General features: G+C 44.9%; 1 protein-coding gene across 1 annotated transcript in view; it reads right to left on the reverse strand.

Annotated features, from left to right (window-relative positions):
- Window positions 1-14,526, reverse strand: part of LOC146867969 (uncharacterized) — a 503,249-nt gene that overhangs the window by 298,675 nt on the left and 190,048 nt on the right. The window contains exon 11 of the mRNA XM_085623836.1: window positions 11,087-11,281. Within this exon, the coding sequence (XP_085479962.1) occupies window positions 11,087-11,281 (195 nt within the window). The remainder of the gene's footprint in view (window positions 1-11,086; window positions 11,282-14,526) is intronic.

A 14,526-nucleotide genomic window follows, 5' to 3' on the forward strand; every position in this document is an offset into this window, starting at 1 on the left:
TTCCAGGGTCGGCGCCAACCTTAAATAATTCTCTGAATGGTGAACTTCACCATAAATTAAACTTAAAGCAAGAACCTGAGCCCAAACAATAAGCTAGTCATTGCTCAGGGTAGGGCGAGTTTGTGTTTAGGTTGTTAAAAAAAAGTTTCTCTCACTTTAAAATGTCTTTGTTTCTCCTATATAGAGGTTTCACATCCTTCCAACCTTTGAACGTTTATCACAATTTGTTTTTTGAGAAATCGCTGCACCTTGCTTTAAATGGTTCAGGGAACGAGGAAAAGGTGTTTGTATTCGTTCTCCTCCCCACTGCACTGCTTTTATGTCCTCTGTCTTGTGTCCAATTTCCTGTTGCTTGGCTGCGGTGCCATCTTCCTTGATTTGACTTTCCTTTTGCAGCTGCTGGTTATGTTCTGCGATATGTGCCTTGGCGCATAGAGTGACTTCACTTTAGTAATCCAAGACACAGCCGTGGAAAACAATATTCAGGGGAATTATTTCAGTGTGCTTATGGCAGGCTTCCTACCATAACTAATTGCTGGAAATAAAAAACACCGAAAGCTCACATGTCCACTTCTATAAAATCTTCGAGCACAAAGTATTCTCAGGTACAACACTGCTACAGCTTTTGTATTAGTTTTTAGGTCTTGAGCATATGAAAGTGCAAGCTGTCTGCTTTTGAAAGACCAATTGTGAATTTACAGTGGGCTTAGAGCCCATCCAATTGCTTGCCATTGTTTGGCTTTATTGCCACTCTTAGTAACTTCCTTTTTATTCATTGCCTTGTGTGGGTTTCCCTTCCTCTTATGCGTTTGTCCCTCCTCTGGGGCATAGCCTCTTTAGTTGTATCCTTACATTGCTCACGTTTTGGAAATCAACTTTCCTGTTTTTATCCACTCCATAAGAGTGCATGTATTTTTTTCAGCTAACTTCCTCGTGTACTTATTTCCTCTTCCTCTGCAACACTCTCGGTTGCTCTCTCATATCCGTGTGCTTCTCTCATGCTTCCTTCATGTTGAGCTCACCCATATGTGCTTCTGCAACCCGCAATGTATGTTTTCTTGCACGAGTGCTTTTTATCTTGAGTGCTGCTTTCCAACTCTCCACTCTCTTCCCGTAGATACCCTCTCCCAGCCGCCGCTGCTTCCCACTTCAGTTGCTGTCCCCTAGTTTATTTTGCTGCTATGCCCTCTTAACATACCCACCATTCTAACAATTTTTTGCTGCAATGCTTTGCATTACATGTTCACCAAATGCCCTTGCGCCCATACAGTGGTTTTTAAAATGTTTCCATATTACATTTATTTTGCCAGTCTCTCGCTGCATTAGACTCTTTCTCTGTGCCCCCGTACTTATTTCTGGGCCCTCCATTTCCCTTAATATGACATAAAATGTCAGAAACACCTTTACATTCCCAGATTGAGACTGGCAGGGATATATGAAGCCTCAATTGCCCTTGTATTTCCTCTTACACTTGGCTAGCCCCACTTGATGAACGAAGCACATATTGCCAGTCGGTGTCTGCATTTACATGCTTGTTTCATATCGCCCATAAATCTTCATGAATTTATGTGGGCTATTTCTGTTTCATTAAGTACAATGTTCTACTATTAAGTAAGATGATGAAGTTATGAGTTGGGCCTGAGAATTTAGAAAGCAATGTTAGAGTATATCATTTGATGCAGAGATGGTGTGTACAACATTGGCAGCTTTTTTAATTTAGCATATCCGCCCAAGCACCCTTTGTGATACTAGTTGTATATGCACTTAATAAAACAAGCATTGGCATAGCCAATAGGCCTCGCTTTTGGGACCTTATAAGTATTTAGTTATGCAGCACAATATCGTTGGTGCAACAACATCAACCGTTGCATGGCTAAGCACTTATAAGGTCCCAAAGGCGAGACCTATTGGCTATGCCAATGCTTGTTATGTTAGTAGGTAAAACCTCGCTCTCCTTTGCAAAACAGTTGGCTATTGGAACGTGACATAAGAAAGCAACAGTGACAATGGCAACCATTGTGGCTTTTGTAAAATGAAAAGATTTTCTGGAGCTTACACAACATCATAGAATGTGCTACATGGGTCATCAGAACAAGCTCTTCTCACACACCCTCCCGCCCATCTGCAGGAATAGTACAATCTCCTTCAAGGTGAATAGATATGGTAGGACTATGAATGAACGTCACTGTGTGGTAGTGGTGTAACCCTTTCTCACATAATGAAAACAGGTAAAACACAAAGGATAAATACAAGCAAAACACCAACACCACCAGTATCAGTCCATTCACTCAAATCACTAGTGACTGGGCGCTTGCTTCTGCCTGAAGCCTCTGTACACCTTAATACATTGTTCTTGGTTAATCCACCTGCAATGAAGTGGAAACCAGAGGCATAGTCATGGGTCCCAATGCAAGTAAGAAAATGAATCACATCTGGTTTGTAAGTAAAAGACTGCCAAACTTCGGGGCAGAGGGCTGCTCACATATAAATGCCCCAGGTTCATGCACCTGCTGCACTATATAGTTGCACCCCTGCCTGTAACAGCTTTTTTTGGGGGGGGGGGGCGCACCCGGATAATCATGCACAACATGCCAACGAACCTCTTACCCTGGCTCAACCCATTTGTTTCCTGTCAATAATCAATAAGGTGGTTTTAAAAACTGTGCGAACTGGTTTGGCATGGCAGGCTGCAAGAGCCACCAGGGGCCCATAACGGAGAAGACTAAATGGGTAAAGGCACAGCAGAGAGCTAGCAACGCCGAGGTTGCATTTAAGCCTGGGCAAAGCACTACTTCGCACTACGCGAATTGCACGTAGCACAGTAATTTTTTGCTTGCTCGTGGTCCTCAACGTCAAGTTGGCGACCGCGAGCAAGCAAAATGACATCCCGACAAGACTTTTTCCTCGTTCGCGATCAGCAACATCAAGTTGCCAATCGCGAGCGCGGAAAATAAACCTCCCGGCGAGCTTCTCAACGCGGGGAGGTCAGGTTTCTCATTGCGAGTGGTCGCGTATGCTCGCGACCGCTCGCGATGGGAAACAACCAGTCCGCGTTGAGAAAGCTGCCGCTCAAGTAGAAAACTACTTGAGTGGCAGAAAATGACCGCTTGCCCTGTGCAAGATACGGTTTGCACTGATTGCACAGTGCGGACAAGCATCCGACACTGTGCAATCAGTGCGAACAGCATCTTGCACAGTGCACTAAGCAGTTTGCGAAGCTACGTGTAGCTCGCGTAGTGCTAAGTGCACTTCGCGTAGCTACGCGTAGCGCTACTTCGCAAACTACGCCCAGGGCTAGTTGTGTTGCCGCTACCAATTAAAAGCCACTAACGTGAAAACAGTATTTTTATAGGAGGACTTTCAAATACACGCATTCAGTATGTGAGCTGAACAAAAACTTCACTCGTGTTTGAGTTTTTATGTTGCTCCAGCTATAATACTAATAATGTGATGCACTAAGGTGAAACGTGCATTTGTTGCAGGAATAAACACGTGCTTAAATTTTAAAAACACCTTTGCTGCAATGATTTACAGCCCAGCTATTTTCAGTGCGCTGCTCGTGCAAGGACTCTACACCCGCGCCTCAGCTCTCCAGTTAATTAATTTATTTCTTTGAGGGATCTAGTAGGAGTTTAAAATCGCCTCCCATGATAATGTGGTCCAAGGTCAGGCTCCCAATACGCGCATGTAAAGTGTGAAAGAGCTCAGGGGACTCGACATTCGGGGTATAAATATTGCCAAGTAGCACACTATGTCCAGCCAGCATCCCTGTCACCAGCGCATACATGCACTCCACGTCCAAAATGGAGGCAGTAGGATGAAGTGGGAGCGTTCTGTGAATAAGGATTCAGACAGCCCATGAATATATGCCATAGTAGGAATAAATGGTGTGAGGATACAAATGTGTGAGAACTCCCAAGTGAGAGATGAGTCTCCTGTAAAAAGGCGGTCTTTGCGCCATGATGGGATAAATATTGCAGAATCGGTTTGACCTTCCGCGGGTTGTTCAGGCCCCTGATGTTCCAATAATGGAATGGAATGCCCACAGACTACGGTGCAGGACTATTCAGTGGCACCATTAGTCGCTGGGAATAAAGAGGACGTGAGTTTTGTACACGATGGGATTAAGAGGTATGTACTGTAGAGAAACACCAAACACTAAAGCAACAAATTACAGGGTCTAGTTCCACCCCCCACCCCAGACTAACCCAGGCCCAGTGAACCCTAAAATACAGTTCCTAAACAGCCCATATAGGGAAAAGAAAACATGACAGTGTACACTACTTGAAGGTGGCAACGCTGTAGCTGGACGCCCAATCAATGAACGGAGTTCATTAACGGTTGGTGTCAATAGGTCCGTATCAACAGGATTGAGAGAGGATACTGCCATGTGTTGGAGCAAGGTGAGCAAAATTAGCACATAAAACATTGGGAAGGACCCCCCCAGGGGGACCGGAAATTCATCCTGTAGGGCACAAATCCGCACTGGTGTGGAAGTGTAAGTCAGACTGGAGAGCGCTCTGGGGTGGATCGTCGTGATGGCATGGGGTTCCGTGCATGCTGTCTGCAGAACTCTTGAGCATCCACCGGACTGTCAGAAAAGTGTGTTTTACTGCCTACGTCCACTCGGAGGCGGGCAGGGTAGAGCATGCCATAGCAAAGTCCCAGCTTGCGAAGACCAGACTTGACAACTATGAATTTGCGGCAAGCCTCCTCGACCGCCACAGTAAAGTCGGGGAGCAGAAAGATAGGTGAGCCCTGCCACGGCAGGATGCCCTGCTCCCAGGCCAGTCGCAGAGCAGTGACCAGATTTCTAAAATTAAGCAACCTTGCAATTATAGGCCATGGGTTCTGACAGGTACAGGGCGAGGGCCCAATGAACGGTTGGCACGTTCCACCACGAAGGTAGGCGTGAAGTTCGGCCTTCCCTGCATTCAGTAAGCAAGCATTCCACAAACAGGTCCAGATGGCCAGTGTTTGTGACCTCCACGACCCCGAATATGCGTACGTTGTTGCAGTGCCTCGAGCCTCAAGACCCTCGTTCTTGAAGGCAACTGATTTTAATGGGCGCTCAAATCACTCCAGACGTTTGGAGGTTTTACTGCCGCCATCTTCAAGGCCAGATATTCTCTCCACAGTAGCATCCAGTCTTGTGTCGGGTTTGTCTAGTCTCACGCCCATTGCATTCACACACCCTGGACAGCGAGTAGAACGTATGGCCAATGGCTCGGATGCCTGACCTAATCTCCCTCATTATGGCATCAGTGCCCACCAGCTGCTCAGGTCCAGCTCCCCCCAGGTCGGGCAGGGACGCAGACTCCTCGGTGTCTGCCTGCTTCGATTTATCAAAGGTCAGTTTCTGCTGTTTAGGGTCACCTCATACCATGACTGGAGAGGAACCAGGCAAAATGGGGCAGTGCAGGGATATCACAAGGATGTGACAAATTGCGGCCAGAGAGAAATGTACCAGGAGAGGCAGTTACATAGTGGTTCACCGGCATGCCAGCGGTGACAAAGCAGCGCTGCAGGGTCTCCAATGAGTGATGCAGGTGTACACAGGTGGGGCGTGAGATCACATGTGAAGAGGAGGCCGTCAAAGAGGCAGTGCAACAGGCCAAGGTGATGCCATGGTAAGTATTACCAGCAGTGTGAGGACATGGTCCAACAAGGCACATGTGGAGAAAGGTAGATGCATGCCAGTCGGGCAGCACAGTCGCGTACAGGCCAGGAAGGACCATCAGAGGTGGCACTAAGCACTATATGGCACACGCTCACCCCTCACCGCGTAGCATGCAGGAAAGCAATTGGCGATGCGGCCCCAGATGGACGAGATCGTGTAAGACGGGGTAGTGAGCCACTCACGCCCCAAAATAGGGTGTCGGGGAGTGGGACAGCCTGTGAGCTGGGAGCAACCAGCTTTTTGAGCAGCTACACTCACCGAGGCAGAGGAGCAGAGGAGGCACTGGGGCACCCCGGGAGGCTCAGGCAGCCCTACAGTCCATCAGGGTCATGGAAGCAGGCAGGTGCCTGGGGGAGCCCGAGGCCCCTCTGTAAGGTACGCAGTGCATTCCATGGATGCCACTGTAGTGTACGGGAGGAGAGGCGTTGGGTAAATTAAACTCTGGTCTAGTTGGTAGCCGAGATACCCACTCACCACCAATGAGGCCCGGGCCGTGAGGCGTTGATGGCCGCCGCCCAGCTGGCCCACCGTAGGACAGATGGATCAAGGCGGACCAGTCGGTGTCAGCGTGGCATGAGTGTTATCGGGTCGGTGGTGCAGTTGCGGAACGTCCTCCACAGTAGAAAAGAGCTAGGCAGCCTGGCGAGGCCAGATTGCCTCGGTACCTCAGGCTCGCCATGGGGCCTCAGAGGTGCAGGCCGGGCCATGTGCTGTCTCTCTCCCTTTCTGGTCTCTCTGCCTGTGCCATCATCACTGCGCCAATGGTCCGCAAACACCACCAGGTATACCCTGCAGAAAGATTGAGTGCCGTTCCATGTTTAGGATGGGGGTGAATGGGTGTTGTGGCCCATTCTAGTGAAGTTGCAGGCAGATACTGCTGGGGCTCCAATGCTGTGCTGCCATCTTGACTGTGGGCTTCGCCACACCCCCTTCCAGTTAATTTGTTGGCTCCCACATCATGGCAGATATCATGTCCAGCTGAGGGCTTTCTTTTTAAAGCTTGCGGCTGTTAAATAAACCAAGACTATAGCTACCAGAATGCACTGCGTCATAACATTTAAGCCAAGGGATATTATGATATGGATAACCAAACAGTCTTGTCCCAAAGACCAAAGGGATACATCTAAGTATGGTGGCATGTACGAGACTTAAAACAATTATCAAAAGGAAAAGCTTAGTAGATAAAGCGCGCTACAAGTACGCTGAATAAGGTCCAGAATGTGTTTAATGTTGTTCATTAGGTGCAATTATGGAATCCCGCGATGCTCAATGCCACGAAGGTGGCCCTGTGGAGGTGCAGCTGCAGGAAGGATTTCACGTAACTCCACGACACAAAGTAGCAGTCTGGTGCTCAATTGTCACTTAATTGTGCATTCTGGCAGTTGTTGTCCTGGTTCATTTCAGTTGGTCCGATCAAGCTAAAATACTTGAAAAAAAGGATCTGTTACAGGAAAGTTCTGAACTGGATCGTTGCTTCGTCTGTGACATGGAGTCGCGCGGAAATCTAAACATGGGAATAAAGACATCTAGAACAGGTTTCTCTTTTTATTTCTATCACATTTGGCTGTTGGTCGGATGTCTATTAGCACAATTAGTTGAAAGGACATACTCGTTGTCAGCTTCACTTATCTCCTGTCTGGAAGAAGGTCCTGCAGGCCTCGGGCCATTTCCTGCTTTTACTAAGTTTTAGCTTCAACCACATCCATTCCATTACAAGTTGTGTTGTGAATGCTCATCCCACCCATGGCCTTTTTTAACTTGAACAAACCAGGTATATGATCACTCAGTGCACAGTGAAAGAGCTTGGCACACTTCCATCCTGGTCCAACTCTACATCGCAGGTCGTGCACTCTGGAGTTACAGAGAAACGGCTACCGGTGCCTCGAGGCCCTGGAGGAGAGTGAGCTGTGCCAGCTTACCCGCTGCTGTGCATGGCCTGGTGCCGAAGGAGTAGCCACTTATGAAGAGGGGCACAGCTGAATTATGGCACTAGACTGTGCCTAGTCAGTTCACTGCCACCACAGATCTGGAAATACCCATGCAGGTGTTGGCAAAGCAGTTTAAATGCTTCTCAGGATGTATATCCCATTTTGGCTCATTGTACTCAGCCAATGAGAAGCGTGTAAACATGCCTATACACTATATCCATGAAGAAAAGCACAAATGAGAGCTGGCTTCGGACTGGTTGATTGCAACTAAGCCTCAGTCCAAGCCCGCATTGCAAACAGGCAATCAACACCTTTGCTTTCCCACATTTTTTGTGCTTTCAAACATTTCACACTGCTGCTTCCTCGACTCTGGCACTACATAAGCTGCAGTAAACTCAGATTAGCACAGCGGCAGAGCTCACTCGCCAGGCCAGTCAAGTAGGCCTGTAAACAGGTTCGCCCTGAATGAAATTCCCTTGAGATAGCCACTGAGCGAGTTCATTTTTTGAGGCCTGGACATTTAAACATGCTGTGCAGAGTTTGTGACCCTATATATTTTTTTGAGGTGCAGCACCTCTGCTTGTACAGAGAATGGCTTCTGCAGGAGTTTGAGCCTTTTTCTCAGCTATGATGTAGGACTGGGCTATACACTGAAATCACACAAGAAATACTGGAGCTCTACCCAAATACTGGAAGGTTGATCTTTTCTCCTTCCTTGGGTATAATGAAGTATCTCCATTCTTCTATTATCAAGGTGGCCACCATCCTTCTTTTGCCCTTCATCCATCTCCCAGGCTTCCGCCTCATCTAGATCAAATTCCTGTGTTGGAGATACTGGGCGAGACACCAGTGGCAGCACTGGTAGATACGCAGTAGGTGGTTGAGTATGTCCTTATGTCTAAGGTTTCGGTGGACCCACAAGCGTTTGTGACAGTTGGCATACTGTAGGTGGTGGCAGAGGTACTGGAAAAGGACCCTGCAGAGGTTAAAGAAGCAGAGGGTGAATCCATTTTCAGAAGAATGTAATCAGTTGCTGCAGCGTGATTATGCAGGCAACTGATACCTGCGTGTTAGAAAGCTCAGTGTACTGATGCCTGGACTCATACCATGGCACACTGTCACGTGGAAGGCCTTCAGATGAAAAGGTATGGGTTCATAATCCTCATAGCCGTCATTAGTATGAGTCTCCATTCTCATCTTCGTAGACTCCTTTTTAATATTCTAGCTTGTACCACAAATTCAATTGCCCAGAACTATTTGCCTCATCCAAGAGTTTATTTTGGTCACTTACACCAGCCTGAAGCTCACAATCCAAGATATGCACTTAAATGATCTTCAATGGTGAGTGCGAATAGGCTAGTAGTGCCTTCAGGAAAGGCAAAGGAGGTAACTCCATCATTGTCAACAATTCTATTGCCGTTGACCGGGTGGTAGTCTTGGTGGTCGACAAAGAGGCAGGTGTTGACATAGACTGGGTTCTTGGAATTGTCACCCATGAGGGTCTAGGAGTCATTTTTGACTAGATTGCTCATAGTGCAATTGTCAACAGGATTTTCTTAACAAGACTGGAGGATGTCGCCTGTGAGACAGTCCCTCGCAACAATATCATCAATGATGGCTTTTTCATCGTTGATGGATGGCTGTTCGTTTAGGTGGGTGTACAGACAGAACACCAGTGGGTCTAGTTTTTTGTGTCCTTTTCTGCGCAGCCTGTTCCTCTCCTTTTTTCAATGCCGTTTATGATGAGGGCTTAGTCTTGCCTTTGCTGCAGGTGCTTCGGTGTTGAACTCCAGCTGAAAGAGCTCCACATACTCTCATTTTGCACTACTCTCATGGAAGTATTTGAAGGAGCTCTTTTCATGAAAATCAATCCCAGATGAGGGGGTACTCATTGTAGAGGGGAAACTTTCTAGTTTGAGAACAAATCAGGCCGTCCTCCTTTCCATCTTTAAGATTTTCAGAGTGCAATGTCTTGCAGATGTAAAAACAGGACGGCTTGTGAGATGGATAAAGACAATAAATGCACTGAATGTAAGAATAGTACAGAACCTGCAAAGGACTTGGAGAGAATTTTTAGAATGGTTTCCACAATAGTGCCAGTTGAAGGTTCTCTCTACATCAGAACATCTACAGTCTTAAAAACCCTATAAACAACTCAAAGTTTGGGCAAGCTGAAACTAGGTTTGGATGACAGCTTGGGGGGGGGGGGAAGCAAAAGTCTAAATCTAACAGTAGTAAGGCTTGAGTTACGCAAAAGCAGAGCTCTCCCCAAAGACGCTCTCAAACACAAAGTGCGGGGGAAATATGAGCAATGGGAGCCCCTAAGGGGAATACAGAGCTCAGCACTTCCACCTCACTGACTGTAGTTTGTGTTATTTTAAATGATGTGGATATGGTACTAGAGAGACCCGGTTAAGAGGCCTAACTATGTTGACATTGTTTGCTGCTGTTTAAAGTTACTGTTGATTCCCAGACTGACAATGGGGAATGATTCAATCATGTGAATCAATGAAAGATCCAATACTGGAGAGCTTATAGTACTACTGAATTCATTTTGCAATCTCAATTATTTACCAGAGGCTTTTATTTCAAAGATTGATTAAAGTGTGCATGTGACAAAATCACACATACTCCTCAAAATTGGCTGATATAGCTGGGGCAAGGAGGAAGTTATTCCTTAGGAAATTATCAGTAGATCATTTACAGCATTGTTCTGTGGAACTATACTTTCTTAAATTTGATGGCGATCATTGACCTGCCTTTGGACCATCAAAGAATTACCATCTACAATGTGGGCATTTAAACTTATGTTTATACTCACTTGTTCAGTGATCATAAGTAGTATGGGGTGTAAGGTATTCGATTTCTTTGGTATCGGAAACAATACATAAAATTCCTGATATCTTTCTGTTAGTGTTAACATCGCTCTGGCTCCCTTTTATAGTTGTAACCAGGCTGCTTCTAATAACATTAGCATAGATTTGTAGAGTACCTGGTTTTAGTATGGTAATCATTGTTGTTACTTTCATGTATTGGAGACTTCAGTGAATATTTTAAACTCCCCACTTGACAGCAAGCATTATTGTTCAGTATTCTGAACCAACTTTCTCCAAAATAGGCTGATGAAGAGAACAGGAACCGGGGTAAGCGTATACTGTAAGCAAGTTAACACCTATAGACACTTTTATTCACACTGTTTCTAGGACACGTCTATCTTTTGAAGAAGTTCTACAGAATGGAACATGGCATGCAAGTAGTATCTGTATGGAGATGTTAATGCTTGGTTCACTGGCAAACTTAAAATAAAAAAAATAAAAAAACTACTGCCACAAAAAAGTTTGGATAAGGCCATCGCAGTAGATATCACTACAGATTTAAGTATGTACGGCAAATGCTGAAACAGGGTAGGCATTGTCGAACATAACCAAAACAGAGAAGCACACACCGTGACACTAAGCCAAAAACATATGGGTCTCACCACTCCATCAATGACGCACTGAGAGGCTGGTTTGCGAGGGTCAAGAGATACACCCATTTCCAAGAGCAGCTCCTGGGTGCAGGCACTGATACCAGTCTCTTGCTGAATCCGAGACTGCAGACTGTGCAGGCTTTCATCAGGTTTCAGGGGGAAGGATATAATCTTGGCAGAAGTCATGTTCAGGATGTGCACTATCTAGAAGAGATCATAATAAATGCAGCATAATATAGTGTACGCCTGCAAGGACTTTAGTTGTAATTATTGAATATTTGTTACTTTGATAGTCCTTAGGTACTACCTCATAATGACATCAGAAACAAGTAGCATTCAGCTTCCTTTCACTCCCAGCATACACACATTCTCTCTCTACTCTCACCTCCCAACATCCACTCATTCTCTCTATTCTCACCTCCTACTCAAGAAGAGTGTTTTACACTACAACACTTCTATTATTTATTTAACAATTAAATACAAAGCACAAACACTAGCATCAAACATTCAGAGGCTTTCGTAGGTTAGAGAAGTTTTTACAGCAGTAACAGAGCTCTTACAGGTAAATGTATCAGATGTGAGACAAGGGCTTTGGTTTTAAAACTATTTCCCTGAATACGATTTCAGTGATGAGAGAATATTGAAGTTAATAGGGCCATCAAGACTAGCCAGTGTTGACAATCCATTTAAATGTATTAAAACATTATGGTTGGCCAGGAGAGAATGCTACTTAAGAAAATTAAAAGACAAGGAGGAAGAAGGTTTAAATTAAAGACAGCATGTTAATGAAGACAGTAGATACGTGTATTTTGAAGGAGCTACTCTTTACAGTGTGGATATAACCAAAACCATGGAGCATCTCCAATAAACTGTTCAACACCGCACCGGTCCTTTTAAATAAAATAGTTCTAGTCAGACACGGCTGTTAATAGCTTTGTTAGTGTGCTTTTTCATTCCGTGTTGCTACAACTCCCAAGAAGAACAGTTCTGCATCAACTTCCACTTGCAATTGATCTAGCTACTCTTAGTCTAACTTTTGATAAAGTAGAAAAGGAATAATGCTCACAAGTGTTTTGAAGTCCTCCAGAAGGCCAGCTCGCAAATCTTCTGGACTCTGAAATAACCTTGGTAAACCGTACATCATACTAAAGATCTGGTAGAATGTTTCGGAAATGTAGGAAATACATCTATCAAGTGTGCAATGGAGGCAACTGATGTACACTTATCTTAATGTCCAAAAGAGTATGTGTGGTTGATCAGTCATGTTTAACAGCTACATCAGCCCATTTGCACAACATCAAGGTAGTTATTGAGAACAATATGTCAAATGACCTGATCAATATCAGATTCTTCAGAGGAAGAATTCAATCAACCTAGTAGCCCTAGTTTGTCCCAGCAAATCTGTGATAATATCTCTCACACATCACCAGGTGAAAGCAACTAAATCATTTGGGGGCTTCCCAATTCCAGCTAAACCACTGATGAACCTTTAACCCCACATACCCTAGAGTGTGTCACTTAGGTGCACACCCTTAGACGTGCCTTAACTTTACAAAAAGAATCAAAGCACAGCATTGTTATGGGAGCTATTCTTTGTACAAGGCTATCTGGGACTTCTGCAAAGGTTTTATGTCACTACATAGCCTTAATTGCAATGGCCAGGGAATTAGTCAGTATTTTTCGTCCTCCAGTCACCAATACCAGGAATACCGCTTACCCGAATCCTGACCCAAAACCTAATCCAAACCCTTAACTTCCAACTTACCCTATTATAAATGTATAAATACTAACAATACCCCTTACTCAACTCTTGCGCTTGTACTCAAATCATTCAATATACTTATTTTTGTAAACAATTTTGAGTTTTGTATCAACAAATCATAATACAAAGTCATTACCACCACCTAAGTTTTATAATAACAGTAGGAATAAGCACAAGACTTTGCCCCACCTTTTATTCGATTACATCCTAATCTCTGGCTATGTAGGTGGGATGGGGTAAGATGGGGTGTTGTAGTGGTGGTAGGGCGGGTGGTATGATTTGTACCCTGCCATAGCTCAATAATCATATCGTTCTTTTAATATATATGTATACTCTTTAGTTTTATTTATGATGTTGTAACTACTATGCATTGGTGTACAAAAGATGCATTAGAACATTTGAATGTTGGGAGCTCCATTGAAAACAATGGAGTGCTTCGGGCTTCTAATAGCCGGTAGAAGCCCGGAGCTCCAACATTCCAATGTTCGACTTAGCTCACAGCTGTTGCTGCGGACAAAGGCCTTCTGGAGCCCGTGGGGACTTAAACCTCCTCCGGCTCGGAGAGGCATTTGTTTTTACTAATTAGAACATTCTGCCCTCTAGGGGCGGAATGTTCAAATAGCCTTAGAGCCCCTCCGTAGTGGGTTCTACCGGCCATTAAAGGCCTGCTCCCTTGTGGCTTGGGCCTTTAACGGCCGTCTAAGGCTATAGTAGATTCACAGTAATGGAAGCGCATTAGCATAGGATAACGAAGGAGCAGAGTACACAGAACGGTACAGCTTATCTAACCACCACTAAGGGTTGTGTATGCAAACTGCTCTACCTTGTCAACTAGTTCGTCAACATATAAAATTCAAAGCAATCTGCATTTTGAGTGCCGCCCCAATAGGGGATTGGCCAACTTCTCTAACATGCGGCAGTACTATGTTCCCACACATATTATTTAAATTGCAACCATTAATTTGGTAAAGATAGCCCTTTTGTAACGCCTGTATGAGCAGCAATGGTTTTGAAATCGAAACAGCGATACTTTAAAATTAATTGACCCTACACCTTTACCAGGATACTACCCATCTCACATTTCCTAGGCAAAAAAATCAAGAGGTTTGCAACCTTGGACATTTTTGTCTATGTCAGACAGCCCAGACGTCGTACCCTTGCTCACTTTGCCTCTGGATTCAAGCTAGCCTGGCTGATGAGGGCTGTTGGCCCGAAACTGGTCCCAGGATGCTTGTTTCCGGTCCAGGGAAGACATGGCTTGGCAGTTCGGGCTGGACTGTACCCATGAGGCACAGGGTCAAGAATGATTTGCATATAGCTGTCTCTGAACTGGGGTGGCGAAGTGAGCTAAAGAACGATGATGGATTCAACCCAGATATGTGACTGGGGGAGAATGTCTGAAAAGTTTCAGTGCTCCATCCATCATCTTCTTGTGTTTGCTATGTCAGACAGACCCATGACACACATAATTTAAAAATAGAACAAAAATCTACCACAAACAATAAAAACACAGGGAATCAGCTCAACATTTAAATCAACCAGATAAATATTTAGAGCTCAACTCAAGTAAATATTGCACAGATTTAAGAGTGGGGTCTTGAAAAGCAGATAAAAAGTAAGATGTAAAACGGACAAAATCTGACAGAACCTTTAGAATTAGAAAAGTTTGCAGTTCTAATGAGTTGCG

This window comes from Triturus cristatus, chromosome 1_2 (genome assembly GCF_964204655.1).
Source record: "Triturus cristatus chromosome 1_2, aTriCri1.1, whole genome shotgun sequence".
NCBI lineage: Eukaryota > Metazoa > Chordata > Amphibia > Caudata > Salamandridae > Triturus > Triturus cristatus.